At 39.4% G+C, this 21,548-nt stretch overlaps 2 protein-coding genes across 3 annotated transcripts in view; both read right to left on the bottom strand.

Annotated features, from left to right (window-relative positions):
* The window catches only part of LOC129740167 (uncharacterized), a 117,594-nt gene that overhangs the window by 89,703 nt on the left and 6,343 nt on the right, over positions 1–21,548 (bottom strand). The window lies entirely within an intron of this gene.
* LOC129740168 (uncharacterized) lies at positions 10,710–13,633 on the bottom strand. The gene has a single exon (XM_055731777.1). It carries the CDS (start codon positions 11,918–11,920, stop codon positions 10,724–10,726), a length of 1,197 nt encoding a protein of 398 aa, XP_055587752.1. The 5' UTR covers positions 11,921–13,633; the 3' UTR covers positions 10,710–10,723.

The following is a 21,548-nucleotide window of genomic DNA, read 5'->3' as shown; positions in this document are numbered from 1 at the left end:
TTTTTTTGTCATTTTTTTCATTTTTGTCATTTTTGTCATTTTTGTCATTTTTGTCATTTAGTATCATTTTTATCTCTAGTGTTTTGAAGAGCTTTCTATAAGGGTATATACGGGCGATAGTATTGGTGAAAAATTGGCCTCAGCCATAACCTCAAACTTTGATGCGCTGACGGCCTCGCCAGTGATGCTAGGTGCGTTACTAAAATCAGTATTTGTTTGTTTTAAACTAATTATAATATTTCTGAATTGATTTAATTTTTTAACAATAAACATCTAAACATTTGAATTCATTACGGGGCGTCTCTAAATAGATAAAGATAAGCCATCTTTCGCTAATGAATTTTCAAGGTGAATTTGAAACATCTGGAATAATTTTTCATGTAGGTGCTACTGCTCGGTAAATAAAAAAGAGCTGTTTCTAACTTCTAAACGAATGCAAAATCATTCACTGTTACAAAAAAAAGTAAATTAATGGAAGCCACGTCTATGTTGACTATGAAAATAAAAGCCCGCATGATCTGATTATTTATAATATTTTCACACAATTCGCTACATCGTTTAAGTGTGTGATACAGATAGTTGTGATTCAGTTCAGATAAATGTTGCGTTTAATTTCATATTCTAATAGTAATCTACGGGAAAGTTGCAAATTCTCAGTACTCATGGAAACGTTTTTCAATAAAAATGCAATTAAGAAAATATATTCATTTTCCGAATATGAATGCACTTGGCAGCCCTGAACTCCAAAAAAAAAAATCAAAACACGAGCATCTGTGTGTCGTTTTTCCACAGGGTGAATTTGTCGATATTGGTACCGCAAAATCGCCTTTTTCGTGCGCCCTTCTCAAAAATTGATTCTGTTTTCCCATGGTTTGAGGTTAGGGCTGAGGCCTCCTGCTTAGGTGGTGTTCGTGTAAAACTGTCAATATATCCTAATATGCCTTTTTTTCATATTTTAACCGATATGTAAAACCATTTTATTTTTGCTTTATTGCCGTTCAGTTTTTCCAACACTAAGTTTACGGATGTCTTAGCTTTTCCTATCTTTACGGATTCTTTCAAATTTACACATGGAAAATTTCAAATTCAAGAGCAACGCTACCGGATGCTTCGGCCACGTGTTCAGGAACTCATTTCCCGCTGTTGGATTCGTGAACTTTGGCGTAAACCTCGTCATCAACCTTGAAACATCGGAAGGGAAGCGTGCTTCCACTGGAGTTTGACTGCAGCTTAAGTAGTTAATCCAGTGTAGTGCGTATCTTCCTTCCGATCATCAGTTCTGCCGGAGATTTCATTCTGGAGAATTCGACTGGGAGTGAAGCGGTACACAGAAAAAAATATGGACTATTACGTGACATTGAAAATGGTTACCTTTAAAATAATACAACCTGTAATTTAAAAATCACGTAATTTTGCATTGACTGGCTGAAAAATAAATGTTAAGTCATTTAATATTACAGCAAATGTCCTGTAACAAAAAGGAGCAGGACATGTACTGGGGTTTTACAGATCAGAGCATTTATTTTTAAGTGAGAGTTTTATTTACAGGCTGGTTTTGAATTTCAGGACTGTGAAATTCGAGCGATTGTGGCTGCACAAAATTTTTGAGTCCAACTTAGCAAAAAATAAACATTACTTTTCGTCAGCAAAATTAAATTTTTAAAATCAAGTTTGCATCTTTCTATAATTTCGTCTTGTAATTTGTTCAATTCGAGTTAAAATTACCCATTTGCTACTGAATTTAGTGTTTACTGTAAGCGTGGACTCAAACCCGTCTGAAAACGACACGCAATCGCTTTGTTTACATTTTTCGGGTTGAAAGTTTCATCGATGGTGTTTTGCTGTACAAAAAAAAAGACAAACATCTTTCTGTTCGAGTTCCGAACCAAAATTAGCGGCGCAACCAAGAATTGTTTGGCGACGGGTTCCGACTGACTGGCGAGCCAAGTGCTTCTAAATCACCATCACTGGATCCGCAGATGACGAAACTGGTGCTGGCCAAATCGGAACACAACGATGGCTTCGAGGGAGACGCGGCTTGCCAGTCCCGTCAGGCAAATCGAATCACTCAACGGCTGGTCAATGAAAGAATCCTGTTTTGTCTGGGAGATTTGAATAGTTTTACCGAGAAACGACTTCGGAAGAGCCATCCTTATGCGACGACCACCGACACCAGCGAGCCAACTGACGAGGATGGAAATCTGTAACGGGACACCCTGAAGAGTTCCAGTTCCCAATCATGGAAGGAGTTCTGGCAACGCAGCATCGATCTCGACCTAGCATCAAAGCCGAGCGCACCAAGTTGTACATCGTCCTGTGGGAGCTGCCTCGATTTATGATCCGACCAAACTCACTGTGGTAAATGTTCTTTTGTCAACAAATTTCTTGTGCAGCAAGTGGCAGTGGATTGTCTCTAAAAGTAAGTATTTTTACTAAATGCAATGTTGGTTGCTATCTTGCGCTTATTATTTCAAAAATGAATAAGACATTCGAAATGTTAGTGAGAAGTAAGAAATTGCATATCCATTGTTCGCACGTCTCACTGAATGGCTTAAACGAACAATGAGATATTTGTCTTCTCTGAAAATTCCACCTTGGAAATTAAGTTTTACTTGCGTTAAACATTTTTATATATAGTTTGCAATATCAATTTACCGTCCAATTAACGATAACAAAACACAATTGTCATTCTTCAAAAAACCTCTTAAACCAAATCGAATCAACCAATTTTTCCATCCAAGTGCGTCCATGGAAAATATTCCTCTCCCAATAAACTTTCTTAACCAAAGTTTCTCTTTCAACTTTCGTTTGTTTTGGTTTTTTGAATTCTAGCGAATCAGTTTGATTAACTGTTCCTGGCGCTCGGTGGCCGAATTCTAAATATTGGACTTCAATTTGTATAACATTTGCGACGACTCCAGTAAAAGATTTGTGCTCTTCTGGTAATTGTATCCACGGACAAGAACTGGTTATGGGTGAATCTATCGGATGTTGGAATATTGATTCTATTAACCAATGCACTACCATAATCGCTGTCGTGTTCGTGTTGCTGTTATTCATCAGGCTAGTTTTTCCCTATTCCTAGTTTTATTAATAATAAGTAGTAACCGTATCACATGTACTTTTAGCTTTCTGTACGCACCATATGATACGATGCGTCATGTTCCGATACGGAATGTCCCACTACCACTTCATCAACTCGGTCCAATTGGAAGTGTGTCATACCAAGTGGCAGAGCTGTGGTGTTGTTCAGGTACCTACATTGTTTTAATTCTATTTGTCATTTGTACGGTAGTGACCGTTAACATTTCGTTTTAGAAATTTCTGTTCGCAGTACAACAGACAAAAATCCTGCAGGATCAAATCATTGTTGATGTGCCAAACATCGGCAATTGTTTTCTTACACCATCTTGCAGGTATCTGGAAACTATTGTATCGGTATAGTGGGCAAAATGACAGGAAGAGCCAGGAGGCCATTTTTGTTGCCCAGTACCTACAACCGAAAAACTGAAACAACAGATCGGCCATCTGTGTGGAAAATAAGATAGTAAAACCATTTTATTATTAACAAAGTGAAACCGTGAAGCTCCATAATTCAGAAAGTGTAACAGTGAACGTACACAGAACAAAATTTTGACTCTTACGTGTCATTGAAAATGGTTGCCTGTAAAACAAAACAACCTGTAATTAAAAAAGCAAGTATTTTGAAATAAAAAAAACATTAACTTTACAGCAACTGTCATGTAACAAAAAGTAACATGGCATTTGCTGTAGTTTTACAGTTTGAAGGCATCCAATTTTAGGCGAACGTATTATTTACAGGCCGCTCATTGATTACAGGTCTGTAAAATTTTCGGTTGTCAAACAAAACAAAAGCACTATAAATTCTCGTGAAGAATTTGTCGATACCAGAAGTTTACCTAGCTGCTGAAAATACTCAACTTCCACGCAAAGTACTCAGGGATTTCACGCGTAAAATTTCAGTGAACGCCTAGACCCATCTATTGTTGGATTTTTTCAAGCGTGTACTAACGTAAACAAAAATAAACTATTCGAACCGTCGTGGATTGAAATCGTGTTTTCATTTCATTGGCATTAATTTGTTGACTTCATTGTGCTGTTCCGGCGATAAATTATCGCATCTTTCGGGTTCAGTGATGGACGAAAAAAGGAGCAGCAGCAGCACCATTATTCCCACTTTGGGAATATCGGTGCTTCCCAACAATTCGACAGACTGAGATCAGGTAGGTAGGTATTTATTTTAATTTATCTATTGGAGAAAGAATCTTATTATTTTTTTCCTAACAGCAAAAATCTCTAACGGTTTGCTCGCGATAGTTCCGCAGGACATCCGTCCCTAAATGAATTCTGAGATCCCCCGCAGCTGCCCCGCGGAACTTCGCCTCCTTCGCTCCGCAGTATTAGCGATTCGTCACCATCCGCTGGAAATCTTGATCCTTGATAAGGTAAGTTTAAGGTACATTCTATGTCGAACTGAAATGTTATCGTTAGCTCAACAAACAATCACATTCATTCCAGGATGGCATGAGACCAATAAAACAACATGGGTGACGGAAGCAATGATCAAAAGTCAAGTCGCCCATATCAGTCGCCGAGCCTCAAAAAGAGCGCACGCAAGCCGCCTCAGGTCACCTCCGAAATTCACCATTCCAAATCCGATAATTTTCTGCGGGTGAGTAGTTAGAAGTTTCTCTGCAATTTCTATTATTTTTACGTTTAGCAAGACAAACAATTTTTCAAAATCAGGATGTTCATAAATATGCTTCGTACAAGCTAGCAGACAATACATTACAAATTTAAAATATTGGTAACAATTTTTCAATTTATTCTAGCTTCACATAATCAATGGCCTGTATTATTTTGATGTTTTCCGGACCAGACAACCGTTGGATATTGTAAGCTTTTCAGGATATCTGGTGGGAAAAAGTCATCAATATTCTTCATGCCCCCTTTGAAGTCGATATCGGACGGTAATGTTATCCCACTACGAAATTCAGGAATACAACACCAGGAAATTGCTCAAGGTAAAGGTAATCGAAAAATGTGTTCCAATTTATAATCAAGTGTGTTATTTTAATAATATTTGTTTCCCTTTGCTTTTGATTAGGAAACGGGACACATCATACGAGGATTTCTGGGGCATCAGATCAAACGGCCAATCTTCGATATTTACATCCGCGAAGAAGATGTTTGCTATAAATCGAACAAAGTCGTAGATTTGACCCAACGGCCAACGCAATCATCTGTCTATCAACACTGCAAACGTTTGTGCGATGATGATGTTAATGATGATTTTCCTGAGGTGTTTCTGAACGATTGCGTTTCTTAAAAATAATAACAATAATAATTGAAAATTAACGTATGTCGATCGCGAAAATGCATGTTGGAATTGTGAAATCATATGTTAATGTTATGAGAAAATAAATATGCGACTTAAACTGTTAAATAAAGTTGATCGATCTTGATTTCGTTACCTTTATTTCCGCCGAAAATAAATATCAATTTAAAAGAAAATCAACGAAAAAAGCCTGAACAATTCAATGAATAAAAGTTTTACAGTACTGTAATTTCAAAGCAGCCTGTAAAATATTTGGTTCACTGAAAAATAAAGGTCCTGTGATTTTTTTTCGCCCTGTAAAATTACGGTAAAAGTCCTGCTCCTTTTTGTTACAGGATATTTGCCGTAATTTTACAGGAAATAATTTTTGCTGTGTATTCTACTATCAATAAAATTGTAATATAGTATAATATATTTTAATATTTATTATGTCTCATTTCATTTCATTCATTAATATTATAGTATCTTTGAAAATGAGGTGGAAACTACAACCCTGTACCGCGTACACAGCTTCAAATTACAGGCCTGTAATTTTACAACAGCCTGTAGAAAACTATGCACACGTAAAAATAAATGTCGTGTAATTTTTTTTACGACCTGTAAAATTACGGTAAATGTCCTGCTCCTTTTTGTTACAGGATATTTGCTGTAATTCTACAGTAAATAATTTTTGCTGTGTATGTTTGCAAAAATGTGTCTACCCTTGCCTTCCTCGGTTTTGAGTATAAAAAGCTTCATCGTATCGACAAACCTTTTGTTGAAAATGATTAATCCACACATGTTTCAGTGGTGGAATAGAGTTATCTTTTTTCTTGTTTCGTCAGTCTAGTCATTTCAAAACTACACAATTAACTAGCGATTGCTATTGTCTCACTCTCCACTTATCATCTTCCCTAGCCGGGAAAGTACTCATTTCTGAATGAGTGAATGAGATACTATTCATTTCTGTGCGAATATTCTGAGTTATCAACTCAGAATATCTGGTAACTCTGCTGAGTTACCACGAACTCAGTTTGAATAGTTCGCATTAACCGTGTGGTGATGTAAACATTTATACTGTCATCTATTGTTCGGCAATCATCAATTGCGTATTGCCCAAGGCAAGTGGAGAACCAAAACAGATATTGTTTTGGTTCTGCTTCAACAGCAATGTGAGAGCGGCTAAGGATCCGAAATAGGCCGAAACCGTAAGTATCAACACCCTTGATAAGAATCAGGAAATGCGGGTTGAAAAATGGACCAACGAAATCGAGATGAATTCATTCCCAGGGGATTTGGAATGTATGACACAGCTGCTACAACGCTTGATGCACTCCGTGATGCGCTCATCGATTTTGGGCCAAAACGTACGGACCACAGCTTTTTTTTTTTTTTTTTTTTTTTTTTTTTTTTTTTTTTTTTTTTTTTTTTTTTTTTTTTTTTTTTTTTTTTTTTTAAAGGATTTTCATTCTTTTAGGATGATTCATCCCTCATCCATCCGTGTCTAGTGTTTTTTTTTTTTTTTTTTTTTTATTACAACATAACATTTAAAGAATGTTAAAGGGAAGAGATAGTGTCAAAAAGAGAAGATTTAACCATTTTGGTCATTTTTCATGTTTTAGGATAGATAGGATAGAGAAAGATAGCCACAAACAGGAAGTTAGATTTTGTACATTAGGTCAGTTTTCTTCAGAAACTTAAGCAGTTTCTCCTCTTCGTCGGGATCGTTTGATAAGACTTCCCGAAGGCTGATGCTAAGATCAAATATTTGTCTTTGGGTCGAATAGATGGGACAATTTATGAGGACATGCTTGATGGTTAAAAGACAGTCACATGAAGGACACATTGGAGGATCAGTTCGCTCCATTAGATAACTGTGAGTGAGTAGGGTGTGTCCAATTCGTAGCCGGGTGAGAACTCGGCGTTCTTTAGGGTTGGGACGATCTACCCATTTGAGGGTACAGTTTTTGATTTCCCGGAGTTTGTTGTTTTGCACTAGTCTCCATTCAGCTTCCCAAGCATACAATAAGCTCGTTTTGATAGCTCGATAGGCGTCTTGCTGGGGAATGGGTATGGAAGGCGGGGTCATTTTTGCACCTTCAGCGGCTAGTCTGTCTGCTGCTTCGTTTCCCGGTATGCCCGCATGGCCGGGAACCCATACCAGGCTTACTTTTTTTATCAGGGCTTCGTCAGTGATGCTTGATATCCAGGGGTGTTTCAGGTTTCCGGCGCAGACTGCCTTTAGAACACTGGCAGAATCGGAGAATACAACATTGGGGCTGGTTTCTGCTACTGAATTTCGTATGGCGTCAAGTAGGGCGTAGGCCTCTGAGCTAAAAACGGAGCAGTCGGCCGGCAGGGCGAGACTTCTATTGTTGCGGCCATCATAGATTCCACAGCCCACACGGTCATCGGTCTTGGAACCATCTGTAAAGATACGAACATGGGAGCAGTATTTTTGTTCGACTAATGATTGAAAATGCGGTTGAACCACATTTGCTGGTTGACCAGCTTTCAGTTCTTTGAGCAAGCTAAAATCGATTGTTGGGGTTTTGTCCGTCCAGTAGCGGAATTTTGTAGTTTTCCTTTGGCAGATAGCTGGAAGATAGCTGTCAGTCAGTTCGTGGAGTAGAAGATTGGTCCGGGAAATCAGGCAAGCATTTTCAGAGCCACCCATGGCTAACCATCGTAGGAACTTAGAAGACAGATGTTGGGTTATGAGGTATTTGAAGGGCATTTCACCGCTTTCAGCCATAAGTGATGGTATGGGGCTAGATTTGAAGGTATAACCTATGGTTCGTATGCACTCATTGTATAAGGGTTCAAGTTTTTTGAAAAGAGTATCGCCAGATCGGCTGACGAAACCCAAACCATACAACGAGGCTGGTAGCAGCCAACCATGGACGAAACGAAAGAGGGGTTCCCGATGAGCTAGGCTAGTTTTATTACTGAGGATACGGAGAATATTAATCTTATTGATTGTAGCTTTACGTACTAAATTCAGATGGAATTTGAAATCAAGGCGATCATCTATCCAGATGCCTAGTAATCTGAAGTGGTGAACTAGTGGAATCGGTTGATTATTCATAGTTAAAGGGGGTAGTTTATAAAGCTTTCTGCGGTTAGGGCCGAGGTGTATTAGTTTTGATTTTGTTGGAGAAAAGTGGAATCCCGCGGTGGGTGCCCAGGCGGTGATACTATTTAGGGCAGTTTGGAGTCTTTTACGAGCCAGACGGGCAAACGGGGAGATGGAAGTAAGAAGAATATCGTCAGCATAAATTAGTGTGTTGATGTTTTCAGGAATAAATTGAAAAATAGAGTTGATAGCTATCAAGAAAAGGGTAGGGGCGATCACGGAACCCTGAGGAACTCCGGTGTGAATAGGTTTTGGGCAGGAACGGTTGCCATTTATTAGTACTTGTATTGATCTGTTAGACAAGAAGCTTTGAATATATCGAATCATGTTTCCTTTCACATTCCAGCTGTTTAGGTTGTTAACGATGGTGGTTCGATCGACTTTGTCGAACGCCTTGGCAAGATCGAGGGAGAGGACTTCGATATGCCGGTTTTCATTGAGGGATTCGTGTAGAAGGGTTTCGAGGGTACCAAAGTAATCGTCAGTTGATCGACCAGGGAGGAAGGCAAATTGCCTAGAATCGAGCCGACTTTCCCGATCTAGAAGGGCTTGTAAACGACGGTTTACCAATCTCTCCATTATTTTTCCTGAGCAGTTTAGCAGGGTAATGGGGCGGTAATTATCAACGTGGTGAGTGTTTAGCTTGGGTTTAGGGATGGGAATTACTAGTCCAAGTTTCCATTCGTCGGGAATTATACCATCGTTCCAGATTTTGTTGATAAGTTCGAGGAAAGTTATTTTGGCATGAGTAGAGAGATTCTTATAGAACGGGTATCCAAGGTCGTCTGGGCCTGCGGAGTAACCCTTTACCTTGTGTAGAACAAATTCAAGTTCATCCAACTTAAAGTTGGTATTGTAAGGAAGTATATTGTTGTCAGAATCCCGTGGGTTAGTGGAAAAGTCGTGAAAGAATGAAGATTCGGAGTTAGTTGAGGATGAAGAGATAGAAGAGAAGTGTTGGCAGAAGGTTTCGGCTATTTGAGATGGATCGCTTATGTATTGTTGATTGATCAAAAGGTGATAGGAATTTTTACGAGTTTGCCCATTCAGAATACGAATTTTGTCCCAGATTATTTTGGATGGAGTGTCAGGGTGAATTTCTTCAGTGAATTTTTCCCAACTTTCACGTTTGGCTTTTCGAACAGCAGATCTGCAAGCAGATCTGGCAACTTTATACAATTCTAGTGCCAAAGATTTTCTGGGATCGTCATTGGGAATTCTCTTTACTGCTCTCAATCTTTTTCTACGCAGTTTGACGGCGTCTCGTACCACTTGGTTCCACCATGGGACAGCAGTTTTTCCGGGGACACCCCTGGTTTGGGGGATCCAATTTTTGGCAGCTTTGAGCAATATGTTGGTGAAGACTGGAAGGGATGAGGGATTTTCATTTTGAATAAGGCTGTCAACTTCTGCTTGGTAACTATACCAATCAGCATCTTCAAATTTCCAACGGGGGCGAGCAGGGACTTCAGGGGTAGAGTGTTCAACTTTTATCAACAGAGGAAAGTGGTCGCTGCCATATGAGTCATCGAGGACCTGCCACTTGAATTTGGAACAGAGTTCTAGTGATACAAGAGTTACATCCAGGGCTGACATATTACCGGTAGCTGGGTCCATTCGGGTGGGTAAGGTGTTGTTTAGGATGGTGAGGTTGTGGGAGACAACGAGTTCTTCCACATAAGACCCCTTGTTTGTGATGTGTGAGCTTCCCCAACTGGTGCAATGTGCATTTAGATCACCCATTATTAAAAAGGGAGGGGGGATTTGAGGGAGCAGTTCGTCAAGTTTCATTTTAAAATCAATGAAAGGCAATTGAGGTGGAATATATAAAGATACCACGGTAATTTTGAATGGATGATAGAGCTTGGCACAGATAACATATAGAGATGAATCAACATCCACGAGGTCATAAGCTAGGTCATTTCTTATCGCAATTCCAGCGCCTTGTTTTGTAGCTGAGTTTGAGTTGGAAACAGTGTGAAGTTGGTAGTTTTTAAAGAGATTGTGTGGAGGGGGGGAATTGGTAAGGATATCTTGGATGGCAAAGACTGATGGGGAGAACTGAGATAGGATTGTTTGTATTTCGGGGAGTCTAACTTGTAGACCTCGGGTATTCCATTGAATAGCGAAATTGATTGGTATTTTCCGAGTTGGTGAAGGGAAGGAGGGGATATTTTGAGACTGTATTGGGTTGGTGTTATTTATTGTGTCCATTATTGTGGGAAGGTTTGTTTCACTTACCGGAGGTGTTAGGAAGAGTCTGCCGAGGGGTGGTTTCCAGGAGTTGCGCTTTTTCGGATGTTGGGTTGGGACACTCGTTTCTTCTTGGTACCGGTTGTAGATGTGTTTTCGGCTGGTGATTGTTCTCCGGATGATCCACCGTTACGGTTGCGTTTCGGTGTCGACTGGGATGTGGATTGGCTGGATACGCTGATCATCGTACTGTCCGAATCTACTTCGGAACTAGATTCGTTCTTTTCCTCCAATTTCCGGATCTTACTGGTTAGTTTGACGATTTGGGCCTGCAGTTGGTTGATGATAGCGTCTTTATCGTCAGATGGTTTTAGGGAACGATTGGATTCGAGTCTTTGTTGGATCTTGCTGGGAGGGTTTTGGGCAGATGCATGTCGGGACCGAAACTCTTTAACAGCAGCGGCCTGGGAAATACCCAAATCCACACGGATTCGAACTATTTCCTGTTCCTCCTTCTGCATCGGACACACTCTGTTGTTGGCGGCATGAGGACCATCACAATTGATGCATCGTGGTGGTTTGGGGCACTCTTTATGGACTTCGGATTCCCCGCAGGTGAGGCATACGGGGTTGTGTTGGCAGCGCAGCTTGGTGTGCCCGTATTTCCCGCATTTTAGGCACATGAGCGGACGAGGATAATAAGGACGGGTTGGGACACGGATGTACCCGAAAAAGATGTGGTTTGGGGGGGTTGATCCTTTTATGGTCAGCACCATTGTGTTGGTCGGCTCCTCCTTTCCATTTACCTTGCGGATGAAGCGATAGACCTTCGTAACACCTTGATCGCATAGATATTCCTGGAGTTCTTCGTTTTTAAGACCTGAAACGTCTCGGCAGGTAACGACGCACTGGCAGAGGTTAAGGGATGGATGATCTGTGACGGTGACGGGGGTACCATCAATCAGCTTAGATAGTTTCTTCAGACTATTTGCCTGACTTGGATTCCTCACTTTGAGAAGATAGGAGCTGCCGCCATCGGTTGGGTTGGCTCCATCAATTTTTCCCACGGTTTGGTCTATCGTTTTAGCGATGATGAAAGGATTGGGCAGTTTGGCTTCGGGATTCGGCTTGAGAACCAGAAACTGGATCTCTCCATGAATTCCTTTCGGGTCCATCCAAACAGGAACCGTCCTTCTGTTGGATGAACCCGGTGGTCCGGAATGACCTCCCCAAGGAGGATTTGGGTCCATCATGATGGATCGGTGGTGACTAATCACTCGGAAAACTATCACCGGTTGTTAACTTTTCACACAAAAAGACTATAAAGTAGCACTGAATCAGCCGTTCTGAGAAGAACAGCTGCACTAATCAAACAGAAAAATCAGCGAGCAGCGTATAATTGATACGTCTAATCACGTCGACGGTTCGTAACAGAATGTACGGACCACAGCTTTCATCCTTTCGATACAAGGGTGCCTTCAGTGAAGTTGCTTGAGTGTTCGTTGGCACAAACCGAACGGAATCACCAGTCTGTTGGCCATCATCAAACAGCCTTTCACTAAAGGGTGATACGGTCAAAATTTGGTCAATATCAACTTGACGTATTTCTTTCAATTTTGCATTTAAAAAACCTGAACACCCCTCATTTTGAAGGTGTGTGTGTGTAGAATGTTGCTCCTATTTTGATTTTGGAATTCACTCTTCTATTGTCAAAATGTCGCCCAAGGAAGAAGAGCAGCGTATCAAAATTTTGCTCGCGCATCGCGGAAATCCGAGCTACTCGCACGCAAAGCTGGCAAAATCGCTAAAAGTTGCCAAATCAACCGTTACCAATGTAATTAAAGTGTTTGGGGAACGTTTGTCGACAGCCAGGAAGTCTGGATCGGGGGAAAATCGAAAGCCGGAAGCCGCTGAGACGACAAAGAGAGTTGCCGGTAGTTTCAAGCGAAACCCTAACCTCTCTCTCTCCGAGATGCCGCAAATAAGCTGGGTGTATCGTCTACCACCGTGCATCGAGCCACAAAACGAGCCGGACTATCGACTTACAAGAAGGTAGTGACTCCAAATCGCGATGATAAACAAAATACGACGGCCAAAGCGCGATCCCGGAGGCTGTACACGATGATGCTGACGAAGTTTGACTACGTGGTAATGGACGACGAAATCTACGTCAAAGCCGACTACAAGCAGCTTCTGGGACAGGAGTTTTTTACGGCAAAAGGAAGGGGGAAGGTAGCAGATATTTTCAAGCACATAAAACTGTCAAAATTCGCGAAGAAATATCTGGTTTGACAAGCCATCTGTACCTGTGGCTTAAAAAGCAGCGTTTTCATAGCTTCCGGGACTGTCAACCAAGAAATTTACGTGAAAGAGTGTTTGAATAAACGTCTGCTGCCTTTCCTGAAGAAACACGGTTGTCCGCACTGTTTTGGCCGGATTTGGCATCTTGCCATTACGGTAAAAAGGCCATAGAGTGGTACGCCGCCAACAACGTACAGGTGGTTCCCAAAGACAAGAACCCTCCCAACACGCCAGAGCTCCGTCCAATTGAGAAATACTGAGCTATTGTCAAGCAGAACCTAAAGAAGACCAAAAAACTGCTAAGGACGAGCAGCAGGTCAAGGCTAACTGGCTTTCTGCGGCGAAGAAGTTGGACAAGGTGGCTGTACAAAATCTGATGGCAGGGGTTATGCGTAAGGCCCGGCAATTCGGATTTGGAAATGCGGAAGCCTAACTGAATATTTTTCCTGAATTTTATACTAATTAAACTTGAAAAAGAAATTTAATTTGATTTTTTAAATAAACGTTTTCACCGATTTACACGCGTTTTCCCTTGACCAAATTTTGACCGTATCACCCTACCAGCGACTCACGATTAAAATGAAATTGTTTGAACGTTTCATGCTGGAAACTGCTAAGATCGAAAGGCCATGCTTTTTGGGTGAACTCGATAACTTGCTGGAGGACAGGACATTTGCCTGTCACACGTTGGACCAATCTGAAGGGAACGGTTAAAGCTTCGATGGCCTAATTCAAAGGAACCTCAACGTCTTCTTTCAGTTGGAGGCTATTGATCAGACGGGATAGAATGTCTGCATATCCGAATTGATTGGTGGATACGTACTGGATGTCAAAATCGTAACACAGAAGAGTGAGCGCCCAACGTTGGAGACGATTCGTTATGTGTAGTGGAATGCCTTTTTTGGAACCACCGGAAGATCGGATAAGTTTGACGTCCTTCTTCCTAGCGCGTGCAAACCTGCCGTAGAAATTTACTGCGCCAAGAAAGGAGCGGAACGACGAGAGGTCTGTTGGTGCTGGCATTCGGGCGATGCTATACCTTTTCTATACCTTTTCCGCAAACAGTATGGACCAGATACTTGATTTGCCGATGAAGGATGTTGCATTTCTCTTCTCGAAGACGGGACTCATACTCGGAGAGCCGGTTAAAGAGTGCTCGTAGTCGTTTGTGATGGTCGGAAATCTCTCGGACGTCTCGGTAGAACGAAGTTCAGGTTCACGTTCAAACTCCTAAGCAGCAACCGTATCTTGTCCGCAACGTCCAACTTGACTCCATCTTGAAGGAAAAAGTCCTCGTATTTTTTATACCAACTGTCAAACGTCTGGTCGTATCCCGTAGACTCGTTGACCAATTCGGGGGTTTTGGTTGGCTGGTTGGGGGCTGCTTGAGTGGTGAACCTTTCCATGACCTCCATTAACTGCGCGTTCTGTTCCGTCATCTGTCGATTCCGGTTCATAATTAGTTTGAACATGTCCTGCATTTCGTTGGAACTTCCTTCGGATGGATGGGACATCAAGGCATGGCTTCGTAAATTCTTCAAATTGATCGGCGATGTTAACGATAAGTCTTATCTATTTGCCTATCGAACAAAGAAGGATTTGATTTCCATTTATTTTCACATCACACGAATTTCCATGTTTCTTGGAACTGGCTACTAACACTTACCATTACGGAATCCAGAATTATGAAGTGGTATGCTGGCATAAAGGTCCAGGTTTCACATAACAACATGACCCTTCTCAAATACTCCAATGCTTCACCCGATAAATGTATTGTATTAAATCATCGTTGAGTTATTTTTTAATTGTGATGGAGTTCAAGGCAGACTTTGCAAAACTGGAGGGACATTAACAAAAAAATAAAAAATCGCTCCAAAAATGTTTCGAGTAACCAAATTTCTAGAACAGAGACTGACTAACATCGTTAGTGTCCTTCGCCTTGTTCAGAAAAGCAATTGTCATGTCTAGAACTTAATTATGCGCTGATGAGATTTAGTTTGTTCACTGCCTCAATCTCAAATTGTCAGTTTTTGACAATGTGACAATGTTTTTCTCGAAATATTCTCTAACTTTAGATAGTGCTCCTACGGGAAAATTCCGAATCAATATGCTTACTAAGTGTAATACATTGTTGCTAGTCGCAAGAAGCAAGTCCTGTATTATAGCGTCCTACAATATCTGCACGAGACACTGATCAGTATTTATATTGGCATTGTCTTGGCGAACAGTCCCAGTCAGAACAGAGAATATGTATGTAGAATGGTGGCCCCCCGAGCGAGCGCCAACATTGTCGCCATCTCGATGACTGCACAGTTGGAACTTCCTTCAGCCGGAAGGACCAGCTTCGGACTATACATGTACGGATATAGTACCCATAACATTGCGAAAAGTTGTTCAGATTGCTCCCGCGGTACGAATGTATGTATGCACGAACTTATGAAGATTCCGAAAAGAAGTATGGGGCAACCAAGCAGCAGTTTGGCAGGGCAACTAACCAACTTACTAACTAACCATACGCGGAAAACTTGAAAGCTCCCTGCTTTCCTCAACCCCTTGTTTTCCGATCTGGCACAAAGTTGCCGGTCGAATCTAAGTAAGTACACCACTATACGTATAGTGGATGGTATTCATCCACTACTCTAGTGTGTGGTCGCGTTCCGTTTTCCCAACTCAATTCTCAGCCTCTTCCGAAAAGTACTCCTGTTCCTTCCTCTCTCCCGTTAATCCGTCCCAATGTTGTCGTCTTCGTGAGGGTCTTGGCAAAGAACGCGATACGACGAGCTTACCCCAAACGGAACATGACTTTCACTCACACTGGCGATGGCGACGAAAGGCGGCAGAGCACCCATTCGCGCGTATGAAGCTGGTAAAACCGGGAGCCACAACGGGACGGGAACATTTTTCGGATCGATTTGATTAACTTTTACCCTCTCGGCCCTTTGACTCCGGTGTAAGCCACTTTCATTCCGCCGACGAAGCCACCACCGGAAGCCACTGTGCCGATTGGTTTTTTCTCTTTTGGTCGAGGGAAAAACCTTAAGAATATTTCGTTTTTGGGGATATCCATTTATTTAGGGTTTCTGTTTCTTTACAGTTTTGTAAACAATAAATATTTTTTGGGCTGAATACTAGGAACAAGATGTTGAATGAAATGTTAGATATTTTAGAAGTTGTTGACGGTTTTTTTATACCAGGTATATTTTTACTAGAGTTAAAACCTTTAAAAATAGCCTGGGTTACAAAAGATGCCATAATCATTAGCCAGAAATGTTTTGTTCTATTTTCGTCCTAAAAAAGACGTAAAAAGCAAACTAAGACTCATCAAAAGCTTAACCAAAACAAAAAGCCACAACAGAGAAAGGGGAAACCTTTAAGAAAAAAAACAGAGAAAAAATTACAAAATGCATCCAAAGGACGGATCTCTTCTTTGTTTTTTTTTTCTCTTAGAATTCCTACCGCGCTAGTTGTTGCAGATACATTTGCGTTTGTCGTTGGCAGCTGAGTCGAGCTGAACTAAGGAGCGCATATCATCGCCGCCATTTTTGAACGGGAAAACAGTTCTATACTAGGGCGAAACAGAAAGCGTAAAAATTGCACTTTTTGCTGCTTATGCTTTAGAATTCATCGTTAGACGAAGGATGGTGTATCTACTTTCTACATGCCACAGCTATTATTGTTCAAAAAAGATTGCTAGCACATTCCCGGAAATTAGATTTTACATCCATTTCGAGAGGATCGGTCGATTTTTTTTGTGACACTTATCGACCATAAAAACGTTGCTTGCATTTTTGTCAATCGTGCTCAGCTTAGCTTAGCTTAGTTTGATTGACTACTCGCATCCCCCTTTAATCATTGAATCCGAGATGCTTAATCGATAAATTAAAAATTATTTTATAAAATTTGTTCTTTTTTTGGAAAATGTTGTTATGAAATTAAATACATTTCAAATTCCACGATCGCATGCGTGGCTCCTGATGATCTGATCCTCTTTTGAAAATCATCAATAACGGCGCCGACCACGTCCTAGAAGTCAATGGATAGATTGGAAAAGGTTGAAAGGGATGAAAGATCAATGTTGTTGCACTTTAGGACCGAGGTCACCTCTGCATCCTAGCCAAACAATTTGGGTTTGAAGCATTGGGTTAAAGGATATGATTAGGGGGCACTTTTGAGTTTGATCAAAACTATCAAGCATATTCTTCTACCCTCCTTGTCTAATGAAATTAATTCATATATTTTTCCCTATATATTATTCCATATCTCAGTGACAGTACTGAAACTTAAACAAAAATTTGCCTTCGTTTTGTAATTATTTGAAAAAAAAGATTTGCTTCTCAACTAAAAGCAATAAATTTATGGATTAGATAAAGCAGTTCAATACGTGTTAAACGAATTTTGAAATCTACGCCAATCCCAATCACAAATGTTACTATACTTCTCTTTTTCTATTGAAAAATTACAAACGCTTGAAAATTGTGTCAAATTGATTCTTATTTGCCAATCGTGCTTTTCTGGTGATTGTTAAAATCTACAATGTCAACGAGTTTTAAAGTTCTTAAAATTTGAATTTTAGTTTGAAATGACTAAAATATCAGAAAACATCGAAAAGATTTTAATTCCCTGACTTGTTAATCTGTCTGCTTTAGGCAAATTTAATAATACTTTTTCAAGACATAAGATTTTTATTTTTATGTAGCCTCTTCAACAATTACAAAATAACTCCTTTTCAGTTCGTAATTTCAGATCTGATATGTCACTGTCTTAGTGTCTTATACTTCTGAAGTTAGTTATTTGTATTTCAATGTGATGTTAGTTCTTCTCACAAGGAACATAACAAGTTTGAAGTGTCGTCCCGATCAGAAGGGAAAAACCAAATTATATCAAGATGAGATATTTTGATACTATATTTTTTTAGTTATAATTTAGTACTCGTAGGATGTAAAAATATCTTAAATTATATCAAAATATCTCTACGATCATAGCTAAATAATATCAGTTTTTGATATGGTCAAATCAAGAATATATCTCATTCAGATAGCAAAGTTTTATATTGAGCAGAACAAAACCTAACATAATCATAACTCATCCAGATATGGATACTTTGAGGAAAATGTCTAGGGCAATATCAATAATCCGTATTAATTGCTCTAAACATGCTCTGTTTGGCGAAACTCATTAAAGTACGGTTTGGGCCGTTAACTTCGATGTCCGTGTTTCATGGAAAGTTGCATGATGAATATCAAAATAAGATATGATTATAATATTCTATAACAATTTGAAACAAATTCTTTATCGTTGTAAATTAATTCAATCTTATTCAAAAATGTCAATCAAAATAAAATATAACCCAGATTTAAGAAACTTATTGTCGAAAACTTTGAGTACACAATTGTAACTGGAAAATTTATAATATCTCGTTGAAATATGTTTGTAGTATTATTTTAATATGCGCTCCTGATCAGAGTTGCCTTGGTTTTAAAACCAAATTTTTATGCAATGTTAATACGTTGCCTAACCTAAGAGCAAGTTCACTGGTGTTAGGAAAAAGTGGTAGAAATTTTGGCATTTTGAAAATTTTACCATGCAAAAATGTTTTCAAGATCTTTGGGCGTTATATTTTTTTACAACATTGTTTCTATTTCAGCCGCATGTGATAGAAATATTGCTATTTTTGCATCACAGCATGCGAAACTACAACACATGTTGTAAAAAAACTCGATGCCACAGATCTTGAAAATGTTTTTGCATGGCAAAATTTTCAAAATGTGCAAAAAGTGACAAAATTTCTACCACTTTTTCCCAACACCAGTGAACTTGCTCTAAGGCGTTAGATACTGCTTGTTCGGAAAATCATACACGCTCGATTTTAATTTACCATTTATGTTTAAAATAGAATCATTTTTTGGTTTTCGATGGAGAACTTCCCATTTCATTATTATTTAACGATATTTTTTGCTAAAATTTTAACCACGGCGCAAGTTCTTCAACATTACAGAAATTTGGTTAAAATTCCATAAAATAAAAGAACACCGCCATTTTGGAAGTTTTGTTGGTCGCGTTTGCTGTTGTGAACGAAAAATTAAATTTAAAGTGTTTATACCATTTCCACATATTATTGGGAAGTCAAAAGACATGAAGACCTTATCCGGAAAACCGTTCTCTCTTAAAAGGTAAGTGTTTTTTTTCTTTAAATCTGTTACAAATTGCTGGAGAATGCTTCTTTGGTTTTTGTTAGAATTATTTTTCCCATATTGAAAACTTTCTTTTGAATCGTTAAATTTTTTTTATTATTAATAGGCTATCGCTACAACCACTTAGCCTGAGACACTGGCCTGAAACGACCGCACCAGAAGGAAGATGTAACCCTGAACAATGATTCAATTATTCGTCAGATGCAGAAAGCGACCGGAGATTCCGGTCAACGTAGAGTCGAATTCGGTTACGCTCGTCAACTTGGTAAGTAGATTTGAATTGGATAAGTGAAGGAATTTTTTATTTGAACTCGTCCTCAGGGGGCCTATACCTGGGTCACGTTCGATCTATCAAAAGGAACGGCCAGATCAGTTTGCCGAACATACCAACGTACGGAAATCCCAAATATTTTGCCTCATAAGAAGTCTGTCAGCTTTGGAATCTGCACTATTGTCATGTCATCATGATTTCTGTGGTGAGTCCCATAAAGTGTGAAAAGAAGCCTCAAGGTGAGATCTTTTCAGCCATCGAAACATTCATCCAGTTTGCAGTTGCCGCCTGCCGACAGAAAATAACGTCGCCCACCATTCCGTCGGTTCGGCTTCGGGATGTATTCGATGCAATCACGATTGAAATATGCTCTTCTATAGTTGGGAAACAACGTTGCAACCTGGAAGGAGTTTTTTTTCACCGCTTGCAAACACAATCTTCTGCCGATGTGCAACGAAAACATCACACGGTGTGGAAGGAACTTAAACAAATGACCGGAAGTTTAGAGAAAAACAAGCAGCGAAAAGGCTGGCAAAAAACAACCAGCTCAAGCTCGTTTACTTAAATTTGTATTGCAAGTATTGTGCGCTTCAGGACTTTCCGCAATCCCAATTAATGTTACTACAAAGTGCAACAGAAGATGTTTTCTGCGGTAATGATCTCCTTTTTTTTCTAAAGAAATTTCCTTCTCAGAATAGTTTTCCAATTTATGACATGTTTCCTTTTATTTCAGTATAGGGGAGGAGCGGGCTATATGCGCCTATTAAGCAGATCACTGATTTAATCAAATGTCACATCGAATATGTGTACAAAAACTATATACACGTGTGCAGGCATCTGTTTTCTATACAATGGAGTAATTTTTATGTTAAAATTTTCTTCTGTTTCCAAGAAAACGATTTTATTGTAAGTGTTGTCTAAAATGCCGAACCTCAAACCGTGCGGGCTAAATGCGCCTATTTATGTTTTGGACAAAATTTCTGTTTTTTTAGCAATATTTCCGTATAATTTAATTGAAACTTCTAGAAAGTAATAATTTCCGTACGACAAAGCTGAAGTTTTATAAAAATCTATGCATATTATAATTTTAAAGAATAAAACAAAAGTTAGGGTTGCCATACTATGGAGGCAGTTCATCCATGAGAAAAACTTTATCAAATCTGTTTTAAGCTCTTCAATTCTCTCTTAAGGTGCTATTCAGAGCTTAGATTTGAAGGTTTAATGATAAAAATCATTTATTTATTCTATTTAACCTGTTATTTTAGGATGGAGGCATTTTACAAACATGATGGGGGCATACAAAAACACTCTATTATTCCACTATATAATCATTATTAAACCTCCACAAAAGCTGAAATATGTTTAATTTCTTAAGTTCATTTGAGTAAGAAACAAAAACCATCCTAGTTTTTGTTTTAAGCTTCTTTACGTATAATTTTTAAAAGTCGATATATTACATCAAAATGTATAAAATCCTTGTATGATTTTTTAAATTTTTTTGAGTTTGTAAATTCATAAAATTATTTCTTGCCTTATGTTCTAAGCGTATCACCTTCAAAATGCATTGGTCAGAATAGCGTTCTAGTCATCCATTTCATCAAACAGCCGTAGGGTCATTTAACCCGATAGGCCCATTTAGGAAACCTTTCCCCTACTGGCTTCCTCTTGTTTACATTTTTTAGCATCAAACTCGAAGAACCAAAATCATCCTACAAGAGTAAAAAATCATCTGGTTTATCATCCAGTCCCACCTGAGGAACAGACAGGCGAATCTAGTCATTTTTTCGCCAAATTTCTGACCAACCAGATCAGCAATTGGTCATGCTTCAAAGTACACTACTAGGTATCTTTCAGCACAAATATGATTTCGATTAAATTTATTTTCACCAAATTTGTAAAACATTCTCGAAATGTGCAGTAAAATGAACGACAGCGATATGATTGTGATGTGCCAAGCATCGAAAATCAAGCAGGTAAATATGTGCTTTATGCGCTTTATGATAATCATTTTCACTTTTCGTCATTGAAAACTAAAACTGTCCATTCTCCGTCGACAGTTGCAAACAAATCCTGGAATTCTTTGTGAACAAGCTGATAGCCTAGAAGCACATAATCCAG

Source organism: Uranotaenia lowii, chromosome 1 (assembly GCF_029784155.1).
Source record: "Uranotaenia lowii strain MFRU-FL chromosome 1, ASM2978415v1, whole genome shotgun sequence".
NCBI classification, from domain to species: domain Eukaryota; kingdom Metazoa; phylum Arthropoda; class Insecta; order Diptera; family Culicidae; genus Uranotaenia; species Uranotaenia lowii.
This window is presented reverse-complemented; position numbering and strand designations above follow the sequence as displayed.